This window comes from Moschus berezovskii, chromosome 9 (genome assembly GCF_049115385.1).
Source record: "Moschus berezovskii isolate FMDL1 chromosome 9, NW_MosBer_1.0, whole genome shotgun sequence".
NCBI classification, from domain to species: domain Eukaryota; kingdom Metazoa; phylum Chordata; class Mammalia; order Artiodactyla; family Moschidae; genus Moschus; species Moschus berezovskii.
Genome location: NC_142468.1, coordinates 103,267,020 through 103,284,851, shown reverse-complemented (window position 1 = coordinate 103,284,851; position 17,832 = coordinate 103,267,020). Strand labels below are relative to the sequence as shown.

The 17,832-nt window shown below is 38.3% G+C and overlaps 1 protein-coding gene and 2 pseudogenes across 2 annotated transcripts in view; 1 reads left to right on the top strand and 2 right to left on the bottom strand.

Annotated features, from left to right (window-relative positions):
* Positions 1-14,125, top strand: part of LOC148776805 (GTP-binding protein 10 pseudogene) — a 67,840-nt pseudogene extending 53,715 nt beyond the window's left edge. Inside the window, exon 2 of the transcript XR_016038331.1 lies at positions 12,759-14,125. The product of XR_016038331.1 is annotated as a GTP-binding protein 10 pseudogene (transcript). The remainder of the gene's footprint in view (positions 1-12,758) is intronic.
* On the bottom strand, positions 1,323-2,732 carry LOC148776806 (olfactory receptor 11H6-like). The gene is made up of 2 exons (XM_088840238.1): positions 2,685-2,732; positions 1,323-2,381 (listed from the first exon to the last, which is right to left on the bottom strand). Exons 1-2 carry the CDS (start codon positions 2,730-2,732, stop codon positions 1,323-1,325), a joined length of 1,107 nt encoding a protein of 368 aa, XP_088696364.1.
* Positions 14,126-14,621: 496 nt separating the features above from the next.
* On the bottom strand, positions 14,622-15,580 carry LOC148776804 (olfactory receptor 11G2-like; annotated as a pseudogene).
* Between the last annotated feature and the right edge of the window lie 2,252 nt (positions 15,581-17,832).

The window sequence follows — 17,832 nt, the reverse complement described above, 5'->3', positions numbered from 1 at the left end:
TTCCTTATATCCCATCAATAAATCTTCCCCATTGTCATGCTTAATCAGCCAAAGTCAGCTTCTGTTGTAAGCAAGTAAGAAACCTGTTATAATTACATCATAGTAGATTTGCCGTAGAAAGGTGCAGTCTCAGTAATCTGCAGAGAGCAAAAAGAAACTAAACCCTTCTGGATTGGTTGGTGCCTGGAATTCTCCTCTGATTTTACGGTGATCCAGCAGCCTCACTACTTAGCATATTCTATTACAGAAAATATTCCCCAAAGTCAGAATAACTTGGAAGAGGGCTTTAAAGCCCTCTTTACTTGTTGTGTGCAAGTAAGAACCCTGTTTTCTACATAAAAACAGAAAACAAATTAAGGTCTGGTTTGGATTGCACATTGTCGGTCAAATCATAAGCTTTTTCTTCACTATATAGAAGAAAATTTACAAACCAACGCCTCCCCCAGAAAAAGAAGTTTTGTGCTACAGTTTAAAATATGATACATATTGTTGAACACATGAAACTTACATAATGTTATAAACCAATGTTGCCTCAATCAATTTTTAATTAAAAAAATAAGATATGAACAATTCAGAGTACAAGCGGATGATCAGGTCAAGCCGAAAAATTTATATCAAGTGCTGACTGCCTGGAAGTAGCTTATATTTAATTGGCAGAGTCTGTTTTCTGGTTTCTCATGCTTCTTTTCTGTTAACAGTAAATGTTCCTCTACTTAAAGCTTGGAAGGTGCAGAAACGCAGTTTTGAGTAAGAATACTTAATGATTTGGCACATGTAAATGTGTGCTTGCCTTTGTACTCTCTTCAAAGTTGGACCAAGAATATTCCTTAAGAAGAAACCGTATAAATTCCTATTTTAATTTGCTACATACTGTGTGTAGCTCATCAGTTTTAGGTAGTAAGGAAAACACAAGTGGAAAACACTACTGTTTCAGTGACAGATATTGAGTCCTTGATCTTATAAATTGATTGGCTTTTTTTGTGAGCATAGTAAGTTGGTGCTATTTCTCAATTATAGACAACCTTATAATTGGAAAAGCAAAATAGTTGATAAATTTAAAGTGCATAAAACAGTATTAGGATAAAATCCAAGACACAAGTTGGAAGTATGAGTCTTAGTTTTATATATACCAACTTGATTATATTAGTTTTAGGACTACAAAAAAAATCTTTAAAACATCAATTTATATTAATACATTGGTGAATAAAAACTCCATGAAACTTTGCTGCAATAGACCTTTGGAACTGTGGGTATTTTATTTTGAGATAGGATGAGAGTTTTTTGGTGTGTGTAATGAATCATACTTTCATGAGATTAAGAAGTCAAATACTCAGACATGCCCAGAAAAGAATTTTTTTAAATGAGAGAAATTCTGAAATCTTGAGAGAATAATAATGTAAAAATGTATATCGTTTCTCTGTATTTTTAGAAAATTCTGAGGCACAGAGGACTTTCCTCAATGCATCTTTCATATCTTTGTTCCGGAGGCTGTAGATCAGAGGATTAAAGAGTGGGGTTGCCATGCAGTAAAACAGGGTCACAAATTTCTGTGTCCCAGGATGGCTCCTGGAGCCTGGACTCACGTACATCACCATAACTGAGCCACAGAACAAGGAAACCACCAAGAAATGGGAGGCACGTATAGAAATAGCTTTGTTCCTGCCTGAGCCAGCTGGGACCCGAAGTACAGCTCGCAAAACTAAGGTATAGGACCCAAGAATGTAGAGGAAACTGATGAAAATGATAAGCGAGTTTACAGTGGCACAAGTTAGAGTAGTTTTTGGAACGGGGGCATAGGACAGTGCCAGCAATGGTCCCAGGTCACAGAAAAAATGGTCAATGACATTAAGGCCACAGAAAGGCACCCGGGACATAAGAACTGCAGGCATCAGTATTGATAAAAAGCCACCTGCCCAGCAGAAAACCACTAATCGGGCACAGAGTTGATAGGTCATGATGGTGGGGTAATGCAGAGGTCGACAGATGGCAAGGAACCGATCAAAGGACATCGCAGATAGAAAGTAGCCCTCAGCTGCACACATGGAGAAGAAGAAGTAGAACTGGAGCAGGCAGCCAGCATAGGAGATGCTCTTGGTCTGGGAGATGATGTTGGCCAACATTTTGGGCACATCAGAACTGACATAGCAGATCTCCAGGAAGGAGAAGTTAGCCAGGAGGATGTACATGGGTGTATGGAGCTTCCGGCTTGACCACACAGCACAGATGATGGCTGCGTTCCCAAGGAGGGTCAGGAGGTAGATGAGGGAGAATATGACAGAGAGGAGGATCTGGATCTCCCTGCGGCAGGGGAAGCCCAGGAGAATGAACTCACTCACAGACCCAGAGATATCACTGGCTTCTGAGAGGTGCATTCTTCTGATCTATGAAGGGAATGATCATTAGATTAGCCATTTCTTTCTCTTGAAAAGTCATTTTTTAATTTTCTGACTTCTGTTTATTCCTTTAATGCACTTTTGTGAAAGGGCTCCATATGGTTCTGATTTTAACTCATTTCCCAATGATCTAGCTTAGTCCAATGAGAGCAGATTTCTGAGAACCCCAGCCAATATGTTACTATATGCTCCCACAGCGCCCACTGTAACAGTCTCCATTTTTTTCAGAGTACAAATTTCACTGACATCATATAACATGGAGTCCAGATTGTTTTCTATGTTTGCATTTACCTTAATTCTTCCTTGATGTAAAGTTCCATAAGATACACCCTCATACATCCATGTAATTTCTTTTCTCCTCATTGCAAAGAAAATTTTATTTAGAATTTTGGAAAATTCTAAGAAAAATCAAAGTTCAAATTAATATGGTAACACATGATAACTAGAGTTATTGTGGTGATCATTTTGTAGTGTATGAAAATACTGAATCATGATCCTGTACACCTAAAACTAATATAATATTGCAAGTCTATTTTATTTCAATTAAAAAAAAATGGCCTGGCAATATTCATAGCAGAAAAGTGGAATTCAAGGCTTGTCTTCAATAAGACAAAGAGAATCATTTTATATGAATAAGAGGTAAAAGATGAATGAAAAAATATTAAAGCTTGTCATGTTGTAAAAAAATAATAAATTACTATGAAGTTGAATTAGGTCAGTACAAAAAGAGTACCTTACTATGTTGTCAGTTAACATTTTCTCAGGATATCTGTCCTGGATGGCTCTGTTAACGGAAGCAGGGTGCTGAAGACATTGCCACAAATTCCATTTTAGACAGTACCTATTAGTTTCTTAGAGCTGGTATTTAACTTCTACTTGCTGAGCCAACAGCTAAACTGATACAGAGAAAAAAGGACCTTCGTTGGCTTCTCTTCTTTAATTAGGAGATCCTGGCTCTCAAATAGAAAAACAGCAAGAGGCAGATGGAGAAAACTTGTCTCTTTGCTTAGATGGCTGCAAAAGTATATTGTGCATGTACTACAGCTTTTCCTCCTTGACCCAAATTCTGATTTATGATAAAGAAGAGTTTTAGCAAGGCTACTAACTAAAGCTGGAAATCACCATCTTTGACCTGCCCTGCGTCCTAATTTTTGGCACTTTTATGAAAGTGAAAGTCACTCAGTCGTGTCCAACTCTTTGTGACGCCATGGACTATACATCCATGGAATTCTCCAGGCCAGAATACTGGAACGGGTAGCCTTTCCCTTTTCCAGGGGATCTTCCCAACCCAGGGATTGAACCCAGGTTTCTGGCATTGCAGTCGGATTCTTTACCAGCTGAGCCAAAAGGAAAGCGCAAGAATACTGGAGTGGGTAGCCTATCCCTTCCCCAATGGATCTTACAGACCCAGGAATCGAACTGGGGTCTCCTGCATTGCAGGCGGATTCTTTACCAACTGAGCTATCAGGGAAGCCCTCTGACTTGAACCAATTTCTGAACATTTTTTAAAAATTTGACGTCTAAGGTAGTGAGCAAAGAGCACCCGCTGTTATGTATGAAGCATTTATTGTGACCATCACTTACCATTCATTATCTCAATAAATTCTCCTCCCTCTGCTTTCCAGTTCTAGAGCCTTAAGAAAAAACACCTTCACATTTCTAAATGTAGCGCTGAATTTTACTGTCACTCTGAGCACGTTGATTCTAAAATCCAACTTTTTCCCCTACACAGATGTCAGCTATGTATGTATTAGCTGTGTTTCCTTATTGTGTTTTATTCAATTTGTTCATCTGCCACTTGCCTATATCAAATTTCCACTTGTGCATGTGGAGGACTAGCCTCAGGAAAGCTGTGTTAGTGATTGAGGCTATATACTATAGGAAAAGATTATTTACATATTTCTCACTGTCTCTCTCTATAGGATACATCAGATACATCACTAAGATGGTGAGGCGGGTATCTTCCAAACTAGCAGCTTCCATCAAATGCCAAAGGGAGATCAAGTATAAAAAGAGTTTTGTGTTCATTCAGAAAGACCAACAGATGGATGAGTTGAAATGAACTATAAGCTATACATCCCAGGTGATGGGCTCATTGGAGAAAACTTTGACTGGAAATTCAGTGATTGGAAGGGATGATATGATGCTTTAAATCAGAAGTAGACAACCTAAATTTTCAATATTGGATATTTAGCTAAAATATGTGTAGTAAGAGCCATCACACTTTTTACTGTGACCATAATTTTACTTATACAGTTGAACTGGCTATGGTGGGTAAATATAGAGTTGAACTGACTGTGGTGGGTAAGATTGTGTGTAAACAGGGCAAAGAAACTTGATAAAGAAAGAAAAATAGTGGAATGAAGGTGCGTTGCAGGGGTGTTATATTTTAATGGGAAATCCCCCTTCACTCACGGTCAGAATCAGTGTAAACCCACCTCAAAATTAAGGTAAGGATAAGAGTATTTGAGGAGGAGTCTTTGATGTTTTAACATAGGCTCTTGAATGAGCAGACGTTAATCAGAATTCAAAGTAAGAAAAAGGAAAATGTCATCAGAAAGAAAGAGAAAGAAACAACAAATTTTCTTTCAGATTTTTATCTGTAATACAACTTGGTACTCTCATGAATGTCTTCCTTCCTTTCCTGATTAAAAACTCCTCTGTTCCTGCCTCACTGTTCTAAGTTCAATTCACCCAGGGCCCTTCTCTCCCTGCCTTGGGTCACTGTGGACTCTACCTGAGACTATATGTTGATTTTTCCTTTCACTGCAAATACAGGAATTCTTCAGTCTTAATTACACTTAATGAAAATAAATATCGATTCCTTACAAAAGTTTTATCTCCTTTGAAGTGATATGAAGCTCATTAGCTTCTATCATTTCTTTACCTGAAAAATAATGCCAAACAGAGAAGTGTCAGCTCAAAATTTCCTGATGGGATTTTTGAACAGTTGTATGCTGGACAGATGTGATTCTACCAGGAATAATAAAGATTTTGTAAAAAGTTATATATCAGTTGATATATTACCTTGTTTATCATATGAAATATATTTATAAATAAAAATCCAAAGGACCGTTCACAGCCCTCTTTCTGTAGCAATAATACACACAGTGGACATTGCAGCAGGCAGTTGAGGGGCTACCACTGTGCCCTCTTAAAGATCCTAGATGAAGAATTTGGGGGTCCTGGTGACACTCTGCCACACTTTGAGCCTCACAAAGGATTCTCTTTAACTGCAAAAAAAGAATAAAATGCCAAGAAACTCTCCGTTTTACTATGTATACCTTTCTGGCCACATACTGTCCCTAGAGGCCATCCCTCAGGAGCAGCAGGGACAATCAGAGGGCATCATTCAATCCCCAAGTGTGTTTTACTTTCAGTGTCGTGCTCAAAGCTGAAAAGGCCTTCCTGAATCCATCGGTGAGACTGTCACCTAGTAATGGCCCGTCTAATTTGCTGCTCACCTGACACCCACAGACAGGCTCTGGATTTAAAACCAGCTCCATATTGGATATCACCAGTTGCTTTAAGGCTCCCAGAGCTCCCCTGTTAGCATATGTGTTTCTTCAAATGACATTGAAAGTTCACTTTAACAAATTCCCAGATCCTGAGTATCTTCCTGTGGGAGCATGCTCGGTTGCCCAGTTGTCTGACTCTTTATGATCCTGTGCACTATATCCCACCAGTCTCCTCTGTCTGTGGTATTTTCCCAGCAAGAATACTGGAGTGGGTTGCTATATCCTCTTCCAGGGAATCTTTCTGACCCAGGGATCGAACTTGTATCTTGCATCTCCTGCATTGGCAGGCAGATTCTTTACCACTGAGCCACTGAGGAAGCCCAAGTCTCTTCCCTATGACCCACTAAAAAGGTAACCTCCCTGCCTATCTTTATCAGTCTGTACAGCAGTGTTAAAAGTTGGTCTGCATTCCCTGAGTAGACTTTTGGTGGCAGGAACTGATTCCCAGTGAAATTGTACAGTGGCTTTCAATCCTCATGAGAATAAGAAAACCTAGGGTCTCACTTGTTCAGAGCCTCCTATCATACCCTCAACCACAAGGATTTTATGTCTTCTTATGTTTTCCAATTATCTTCTCCTGTCTCAATGGATATAAACACTCTACCCGGTTTTTATTGTGTTTAGGTGATAGTACCTGCTATTTGCTGATTACTATGCCAGCAGATTTCATATGTGTTATCTATTATATATGTGTGCATGCTCAGTTATAAGTCATGTCCGACTCTTTGTGACCCCATGGACTGTACCTGGCTGGGTTCCTCTATCCATGGAATTCCCCAGGCAAGAATACTGGAGTGGGTTGTCCTTTCCTCCTCCAGGTTATCTTCCCAACCCAGGGATTGAACCTGGGTCTCCTGCATTGCAGGCAGATTCTTTACCACTGAGCCATGTGGGAAGTCCTATCAAATACTTGTAAATCTCATTAAACTCTTTTGAATACTGTCTTATCCTTTTAAAATGATTGAACAGAAGCCCACAGAGGGTAAGAGTTTAAATTTGGCTCTAACTCAACTTGGTTTATCTTTTCTACATATAGGGTGACTGGAGTGAAAAGTTATATCTAATCTTCCCATGGCTTCTACCTGTTATTCTTTCCTGGTCATTGTTATGTCTTTCTATCCCTCTGGGAAAATTCTATTAATCTTGTTATTTTGGCTTCTTGGCTTCCTTAAGTAGTTTTACTTCAAACACTATATTTGAGAAGGCTGTTCAGAATCTGGTTTATGGCTTAACATCTTATTTTATCTTGATACAACAAATTTGTCTGAAAAATGATTGCTATTGTGAACAAAGATTTGTTTAAAATAGTTATTGCCCATAAGCAGCTTTCAAGGTAATGAGCTACTTTGGCAAAAGTTCCAGCAAAAATCCCATTCAAGGACAGAACTTTAATTCTTTTTTATTCTTTGCTGTGTAAGCAGACACAGAGTAGTCTTGACAATGAGGTGCATTTGAATTCTCGGTAATACTGTTCCTGCCTGAAAACTCCCATGGACAGAGGAGCCTAGCAGGCTATAATCCATAGGGTCGCAAAGAGTTGAACACAACTGAGTATGAGCTTGCAGTGCCTCCCAGCAAGGTAGGGGTCAGACCAGATTCAGATGTTACTTCTGTTCGACTCTCTATTTCTTGTGCTAGACTCCATCTTTCTTCTCCAAGCTTTAGTTATTTTAGCACAGAGATACCAGGTGTCCAAAACCAGGCAGAAAGTCTCTAATCCAAGCTGACAAAGGCAGCAATATTGGAAGTAGCCCACTCACTCTGTTTGATGTTCACTAGTTCCAGCAGAAAGCAACCTGGGGGAAAGATAATTCTGAGTTAATAGTGACCAGGTCCTTTTACTGTAGCCCTGCTTCCTGTTGCTTCTTCTAGTAATGACTTAGAAGGATTTTCCATTGGAAGCACCAGTGACGTATCTGCAAGTCATAGAATCACTTATACTCTCACATTGTGTTTGGAGACTCATCTTTAAACTCCTCCCTCAGTGACTTGCTTATAAAAACTTCTTTTCATTCTTTGTTGCTTTGATGATGACTGTCTAACCTTTTCAAACATTTTGTTACTGATAATGTATATTGTCAGTATTTCATTAGCATGTAACCTTCCAAATCAGTTCTTTCCCTTTTTAACTCCAGAAACACCTCAGAAACCAATCCTCTCAGATACGTCAATTGCCTCAAGAAAGAAAGCCATCCTGGTTCCGGGCAAATTGGACCTTCCCAGGCACTCTTTTTGTTCCAGGCAGGATATTGTGGAAGGTAGGCAGCTAAGCCCCAAGGACTGTGTTGAACCAGGTTCAGCTTTGGGCAGTATGGCCCAGGATACCAGGTCCCTCTCTTGGCACAGCCTTCCCCAGGCCATACATTAGGACTCTTACTGTTGCTGTGTTCCTTGTGAATTTGGGCAGAAGAGAGAAGTGGCCAAATACATATACTTGTCACTTTATACTTGACTTTAGATCGATGATATCCAAACTGTTGGAGATGATATAGGTAGTGCTTAATTTCACCATTCTGCTTCATTTGTTCTCGCCAAACATGTCCTGTACATTAAATAATGAATTTTCAAATGAAAGCGAATTTAACTAATTCTGAGAATTTTCTGGTCTTTTGAGAGTCTCCCATGCAACTTTGATATGACTGCTAATCTCAGACAAGAGGTGGAATCCCTGACTCAGAAGAAGTTGGGCAGAAATAGAATTTTAATAGGCTTGAAAGCAGGCACCTGGCACTGGCTCGGAGAGACTCCAATTATGTAAAAAATGCGTTACACCCATATCTTTCCTCACTCCCTCCACTGTTCCACCCACTTCATATTGTCTTTAGAGCACTGTTTTGTGATTTTCTTTTTCTCCTCTTGGTTTCTTCCCAAATGCTGATTGATTTAATCAGTTGATGGACATGAGTTTAGGTAAACTCCGGGAGTTGGTGATGGACAGGGAGGCCTGGCGTGCTGTGATGTATGGGATCGCAAAGAGTCGGACACCACTGAGTGACTGAACTGAACTGAGGAACATAATCATTTTATGGTTACAGCGTAATATAAGTAGTTCTCTCTTGTTGGACATTTAGATTGCTTTGCAAGTTTTTTCTATTACAAACTATTCTGTGATGATGTTCTCTTACAGTGAATTAGTATAAGTGTATTAGCTGATCAAAATGTATATATAATTTTAAGACTTTTCTTTGCCATATTGCTAGATTGCTTTCTAAAAGTGTTGCCCTAACTTAGTCTAACCAGCAGATAGTGAGAATGCTCATTTTCCTCACATTTGAAACACACACACACATACAGCTTATTATAATTCTGTCTAAAAATTACCATTATGAATATTTTAAAGTAATGTGTCATTATTTTAATGTGTATTTATTTAATTAGTAATTTGGTTGAGTCTAAGAAGTGTTTTTTATCATTTTGCCTTTTTTTCCTTTTCATTTATATATATAACATTTTTCTAATCATGTGTTCATTTTTCTTGATTTAAAATAATTTCTTATAACATATTTATATTTTCCATTTTTGATGTTTTACCTATTCAATACATGTGCATAGCAATTTTTTGAACCAAAGCTATTTTTTATGTAGTCACATATGCACTCTTTCTCTTAATGGTTTATACTTTGGTTTTATGCTTAGGAATATATTCACATCTTGAGATTACATATTGATAACATATATGATGTAGAATTGAAAGATGTCTGTTTTTGTGAACAGAAAATGTGTGCAATTATCAACAGGGAAACACAACCAGTCTCCAGTACTTGTAGCAATTTCAGAAAGGATAAATTTCAGAAGGATAAACCCCTTCTCCATAAAGGAAGGGGTTAGTGTAATCAACTTGCCATCAAGTGGCTGGCTCTAGTGACTTCTGAGACACTCTGAGGCAGAAATTTGAAAGATATGTGGTGGTTTTGAAGTGGGACACTGTTCAGTTCAATTCAGTTCAGTTCAGTCGCTCAGTCGTGTCCGACTCTTTGCGACCCCATGAATCACAGCACACCAGGCCTCTCTGTCCATCACCAACTCCCGGAGTTCACTCAAACTCATGTCCATAGAGTCGGTGATGCCATCCAGCCATCTCATTCTCTGTCGTCCCCTTCTCCTTCCTCCCGCCCCCAACCTTTCCCAGCATCAGGGTCTTTTCCGGTGAGTCAACTCATCGCATGAGGTGGCCAAAGTATTGCAGTTTCAACTTTAGCATCAGTCCTTCCAATGAACACCCAGGATTGATCTCCTTTAGAATGGACTGGTTGGATCTCCTTGCAGTCCAAGGGACTCTCAAGAGTCTTCTCCAACACCACAGTTCAAAAACATCAATTCTTCGGCGATCAGCTTTCTTCACAGTCCAATTCTCACATCCATACATGACCATGGGAAAAACCATAGCCTTGACTAGACGGACCTTTGTTGGCAAAGGAATGTCTCTGCTTTGTAATATGCTATCTAGGTTGGTCATAACTTTCCTTCCAAGGAGTAAGCGTCTTTTAATTTCATGGCTGCAGTCAGCATCTACAGTGATTTTGGAGCCCCCAAAAATAAAGTCTGACACTGTTTCCACCGTTTTCCCATCTATTTCCCATGAAGTGATGGGACCAGATGCCACGATCTTTATTTTCTGAATGTTGAGCTTCAAGCCAACCTTTTCACTCTCCTCTTTCACTTTCATCAAGAGGCTTTTGAGTTCCTCTTCACTTTCTGCCATAAGGGTAGTGTCATGTGCATATCTGAGGTTATTGATATTTCTCCCAGTATGAGTTAAAATTCATGTAGAACTATTCAGTACAACTGTAGCTGAAAAAGAAGCTTACCAAAAGTATCTGCTACAATAAACATCTGGCTCCATTACCATTTACTAGTGTGATATTTGGGAAATTCCTGAACCTCACTAAAACTGTTAATTTTCTAATTTTTTAACATAGTGTTGGTAATAACTTGCTCCAGAAGGTTGTTATATGTATAAAATAAATGCATATTATATGTATATAATAAATGAAGTGACTGTTCTCAAATTACTCAGTGTGATAACAGTTCCATCAGGTGATTTGGGAGAAAATAAAGTTATTTTGTCAAAATTGGATAAAATTCCATTTCAGTACATGATTTTTGGAGATTTATAATACTTACAATGTTTTGAAGACTTCATGAATTTGCTTACTTTGGTGTAACCCTTTACTTGCTTTATTTAAGAATGGCACTTAAAAAAGCTGAGCAGACAGTTTTTCTCCTTTCCTATTAACTTCACATGGATTATTCCTAGAAAAGCATGTTGGTAAATTTGGAGATAGTTTACATAAGTGGTTTAGCTCAGGATCAGCACTGATAAATTCTTAGAAATAGTAGGACATGTAATTGAAATAAAGGAAGTAGCCTGCAAGGCTGACCTCTGTATGAGAGGAGGTAAGAATTTATTTTATGATTTGGAATGAATGTCCAAATGGTGAGACTGGTCCAGATGGTGAGATTGAGGGAAGTATCTGAGGGAAGTGGTAAAACAAGAGATTGTTTATTGAGTAGATAGACTTTGCTTGTATCCTTGTAAATAATCTCCTAAAATAAACTAGACAAATTTGAAGTTTAGATTTCACTATATCCTTAATTCATAAAGTCCTGAATTAAGCAAAAGTTACTAAAAAACTTGAATTTTATTTCGTTTTAATTAATTAATTAATTTCATTCCATTTTAAGTGTCAGCAGCCTGAATTACGAGGTGTTTCTGATACGTAAAGTGTGAGATGCAAAAAGCCTAGTTAATTATTATCGCAAAATCGGTTACAAATGCAGAAACCACACACCTTTGGAAGCAACAGTACATTTTATTCACTACACATTCTCATCTCTTTTCCCTATCTGCTTTAAGAAAGCTAGATGACTGTAGGGTGAGCAAACCATAAGCACCCAGAAGGAAATAATAGTTAAAATAATCAGGGAAACAGCATCTTATGTTAAAGATATTTTGGATGATGTTCTTAATTAAGCATTTTTACTTAGGTAGATAATTTGTCCAGGCAATTGTTCACCCATTCAGTCCACTTTGTGAAATAGGACAGAAAAAACTTGCTATAGAACCCCCAGAAATTCTGACCGTCCTTGTCCAGACAACCTCAGATTCTTGGTTCTTTCTTAAAGGAAGTCCAATTACAGTTGTACTTCACTTTGTGGAATAGATGATTTTCTGAAGGCTATAAATGTGGCTCCCTAAATTACACTTTATTTCTCTGTTATATTCTTAGAATCATCTTTAAAAAATACGTGCTAGTGGTGAAAATAAAATGCATAAACAAACCAACATTTGTAACTATATATTTTAAAAAGATCTTTAGACACATTTTAGATAATACTTAATATGTCACATGGCAAAAATACCGAAATATGGTCCTACAGCATGTCAATTGACACTGGATTTGCAGCAAAGAGAGAAGTCCTGACTAATGCCCTTTACATTTAGCATATATCTTAACTTTATTGAATAAACACGAGCCACTAAGTTCCTAATTCTTATTTTGAGTACTTTCTGACTTACTACTTAATATGCATCTAAGGCTGTTTGTTTCTTTACGATCCTTAGAGTAGAAACAGGAATTATTCTTTGGAAGAGAGTAAAAAGATCACACCTGTACGGCTGTACTTTTTTCATACGGTAATCCTTACATTCTGTGACTACCAGTGGAGAAGATGTTGCAGTGTAAATACCAAAACAAGTTTATGAATCCTCTTGAATCCTTATATGTTGCTTCAATTCTGAAACACAAAGCAGATTTATACTTCCTTTTAGAAGCGTGGTTATGATGACAAGTTCAATTTTCTTAAGACAATTTTATTTCTTAAAAATGACTAATCCGCTTTGCAGGCATGGTGCGCTGCAGTTGCATGCTGTTCAGAAAGTATGGAAACTTCATTGATAACCTGAGACTCTTCACCAAGGGAGGAAGTGGTGGAATGGGCTACCCTCGTTTAGGTGGAGAAGGTGGAAAAGGTGGTGACGTCTGGATTGTAGCCCATAACAAAATGACTTTAAAACAACTTAAGGATAAATATCCTCAGAAACGGTTTGTGGCTGGAGAAGGAGCAAACAGTCGAGTTAGTGCACTGAAAGGCTCCAAAGGGAAAGACTGTGAAATTCCTGTCCCTGTGGGTGTTTCAGTAACTGATGACAGTGGTAACGTTATAGATTCCCAAATGCTGGAAAATCCTCTTTGCTAAGTAAGATTTCTTATGCAAAACCTACAATTGCAGATTATGCATTTACAACAATAAAGCCTGAACTTGGAAAAATTATATATAGTGATCTCAAACAGATATCAGTAGCTGATCTTCCTGGTTTAATAGAAGGAGCACATATGAACAAAGGAATGGGCCACAAATTCCTCAAGCATATAGAAAGAACTAAACAACTGCTTTTTGTTGTTGATATTTCTGGATTTCAGCTTTCTTCCCAAACTCATTACAGAACTGCTTTTGAAACCATAATACTGCTTTCAAAAGAGTTAGAGTTGTACAAAGAGGAACTTCAGACAAAATCTGCACTCTTAGCAGTAAATAAAATGGACTTGCCAGATGCACAGGATAAGTTCCGTGTACTGATGAACCAACTCCAGAATCCTAAAGAATTTTTGCATTTATTTGAAAAACACATGATTCCAGAGAGGACTGTGGAATTCCAACACATCATCCCCATCTCTGCAGTTACTGGAGAAGGAATCGATGAACTAAAGAACTGTGTAAGGAAATCTCTGGATGAACACGCCAACCAGGAAAATGATGCATATCATAAGAAGCAGTTGCTTAATCTACATATTTCCAATACAATATCTTATAGTGAGCCACCATCAAAGAATGCTGTTTCTAGTCCTAGAGTGGCTGTAACTTAAATATATGAAAAGTGATACTGAAATTGTGTTCATTTGAAAGCTCTTTGACATTTTTTAGAATGTTGGTTGTTACTAACCTGCTGTATATACCATCATTCAAGAACCATATTTTTAAAGATGTTTTGTAGTTAAGTTTGTCAACAGATAAAAAAATAACCAAGGGTTAAAAATGACAGTTTATAATGTTATGGCCATCCACGTGTAATAACATCCTATAGTATTCTATCTGTATGTCTCTGCTGCTGCTGCTGAATCACTTCAGTCGTATCCGACTCTGTGTGACCCCATAGACGGAAGCCCACCCGGCCCTGGGATTCTCCAGGCAAGAACACTGGAGTGGGTTGCCATTTCCTTCTCCAGTGTGTGAAAGTGAAAGTGAAGTCGCTCAGTCGTGTCCGACCCTTAGCGACCCCATGGACTGCAGCCTACCAGGCTCCTCTATCCATGGGATTTTCTAGGCAAGAGTACTGGAGTGGCTCTAGTGAGATAATTTTTAAGATTATAAAACAGGGTTCCTTATGAGCAACTAGGTTTTATTTGTTTGTTTTTGAGTTTGTCATTACCTGGTTCTCCTAAATTTGTAATAGTTCTTTTTTTTTTTTTTTGAACAACCTCAAACTCCTGATTTTGAACATATTCACTGATAATAAAGATCACTGATAATCAGCAAAAAAAAAAAAAAAAGACTAATCCATCATGTAGTGGGTGACTTTTATGATAATAGTAGGCTTTATTGTAATAGTTCCTTAACCAAAATTATTATTAAATTTTCTAGAAAACCATCCTGTTCGTGTCTTATTCAGATAGCTTGTGTTGCAACTTAGTTCACCATGACTTCTGATTTATGTTTTAAGAACAGATATTTCAGCCCAAAAGACTTTCCTTAGAGCAGCCTTCATCTCACTGTTCCTAAGGCTATAAATTAGAGGATTGCAGAGGGGTGTTATTACAGAATAAAATAAGGTCACAATTTTTTGCACTTTCACTGGGTGTCCTGATCCAGGACTAACATATATCACCATAACAGAGCAAAAAAACAGAATTACCACAGCCAGATGAGAAGCACCAGTGGAGAAAGCCTTGCGTTTGCTGGCTTCTGAGGGCATCCTTACCACAGCCAGAATCACCAGCACATAGAAGCAAAGGAGGAAGAGAAAGGTGCGAGTCATGAAAACAGCATTGAAAGTAGAGTAAATGAGTTGTGTGGTGCTGTCTTCAGAACAGGACAGCATCATCAATGGGACAGGATCACACATAAAGTGGTCGATGATATTTGGGTTGCAAAAGGGCAACTGTGAAATGAGAACAACAGGGGTTAGGAAGAGAATGAACCCACAGGATCACCCAAAGATGATGATGGCAGTGTAGAGCTCTTTAGTCATGATGCGTGGGTAATGCAGAGGATGGCAGATGGCAAGATACCTGTCAAAGGCCATGATGCAAAGGTAGAAGCCCTCGTCACACCCAAAAGAGAACAAGTAGGACTGTGCAAAACAGCTCACGAAGGAGATGGACTTGCTTGAGGATAGAAAGTTGGCCAACATATTAGGGACGGTTGTGGTGACATAACATATTTCCAGGAAAGAGAAATTCCCCAATAAGATGTACATGGGCGTGTGAAGGTGCTGATCCCACCGCACATCTGTGTTCCACATCAGGGTCGGGATATAGGCTACTGAAAAGAGCCCAAAGTAGAGGAGCTGCATTTCTGGGCTTGAGGGAAAGCCCAGCCCAGGAGGATTAAGTGGATAACAAAGTGGGTGGTTTCTCTGCTGGACATATTCATTGGTCTGGAAGACATGGGATGACAGAAGTTACTTAACTTTAACACAGTATACTGATTCTTCCTGAAAAATCCTAGTTTCGTTACCAGTTTGGGTAGATTAAGTAATAAACAATGAGTTTTATTTTAAAGCACCCAAATGGTGATCATCATAACCTATTGCCCAAGAGTATGATTTCATTTGATGATGTTGTTTAATCATGTAGTCATGTCTGACTTTTTTGCTACCTCATGGACTGTAGCCCACCAGGCTCCTCTGTCCATGGGATTTCCCAGACAAGAATACCGGAATGGGTTGTCATTTCCTTTTCCAGGGGTTCTTCCTCCATTGGCAGGTGGATTCTTTACCACTGAGCCACCAGGGAAGCCCTTCATTTTGATAGGATGCAAATAATCATATAAATAAGAACATGGTTTGGCACAATCATTAAACTAGTTTGGGATATTGGATAACACTTAAGTGTAAAATTGGTAATTCAGAGTAAGTCACTTAACTTTCTGTGTGTTTTACCATAAAAAAGAATAGTACACACAAACCAGCATATGTGGAATTTCTAAAATATTATGTAAAACTAATTTTTTGTAATTAGTGATATTGATAATAATAGCAAATGAAATTTCAGAAGGTTCTATCTCACTGAGATAACAAAGAAAGAATACAGGGAATATTTCTTTTTGTGCTTGTTTATGATATTGTTAAGTAATGATGAAAAGGGCCTCTCTGGTACCAGCACAGGTGGTATATTATATGACTGTACTAAACACGTTTGGCGTATAAGAAATGTGTTTTCTCTGTCCGGCCTGTTGGATTCAGCTCCACAGCACGAGAAGAGCCCTAACCTTTGGCACCTGAATACTGAAAATTTTGATATACTCTCTAGTGAACTTGAGAACTAGATATGCCACTTGGGGCAATGGACCTTAAGGAGAGCAACGACTCAGAGTGACTGATGGACCTTAAGGAGAGCAACTACTCGGAGTGACTGCCCTGTTGAATGTGACTAGACTTGGCCCATTTTGCTGCAAAATAGTTGTGACATAGAGAAAAGATTTTGATTTGTGTGCATGGCATTTCCATTATTTTCATAGCTGCTTTCTATGTTTGGTCTCGTTTTCTCTTTTTTATGCATAACCTCTGAAACATTTTTATACTCATTCTAGGCATCTTCTATTGAGGCAATCTTGAGACATGGAATATCTTTCTTAACCATTCTTGCTCCCCTCTTCCCCTAGTTTGTAATTATCGAATCAAAGCTTCATGTCTTGCTTTCTTAGAAGCCTACTGTTGGCTATCATATTTGGAACCTAAAGTGAAAGCACAGCTATTTATGTATTCTCATTGCTCATGGGGCTTTATAGATTTTATCAGGTCTGAATGCAAGCTGGTAGCCAATCTGTTTGTTTCTCATAGCAATCACATTATATCAGGGGGCACACAAGTGCTTCTGTGTGTGTGTGTGTATTTTGTCATCAAAGACAGTCTTCTTTGATCTATTGCAATTGTGAAGCAAGATTTGTAAAAGAAGATTATTTAAGATTTTTATCATGAATAATTGTATGATTTTTCTCAATTGAAGCTTTTGTACAGTAGCTGAGAGAGAATAAATGTCATCTTGTCTAGAAACTCAAGCTATGGAGCTAGTGAATCTTGGCTTGTCACTATAAATGAGAGGGCCTTTCACTTAAGAACATATAAATTGTACTTACACACATACAGTGAATAAAAATACGCAGGAAAAAGAGAAAAATCATAACATTAAGAGGCAATTCATATGAATAAGCTTCAAAATTACCCTTAGATGTCCACAAATTATTCTGCTGCTTTTATTGAAGAAAAAGCTCAGCTAACACACATCATAGTGGTAGCTTCATAACTCATTTGACTGAATTTTTAAAACTCATTTAATTTTTGTCTTTTATATTGCAATTGTGTCTTGATACCTTGAAACCCTGTTTGATGATATTGAAATTCCTCATTTTTACTAACAAGGACTTCCCCGATGGCTCAGCAGTAAGGAATCTGTCTGCAATGCAGGAGACACAAGAGATGTGTGTTCAATCCCTAGGTTGAGAAGATCTCTAGCAGGAGGAAATGCCAACCCACTCCAGTATTCTCACCTGGAAAATCCCAAGGACAGAGGAGCCTGGTGGGCTACAGTCTATTGTATTGCAAAGACTCAGAGATGACTGAGTGACTGAGCCTGCAGTGCAATGGCACCCTAACAGTGGCAAGTCAAATCAATGTCAATACTCACCCTGTTTGGGTCTCC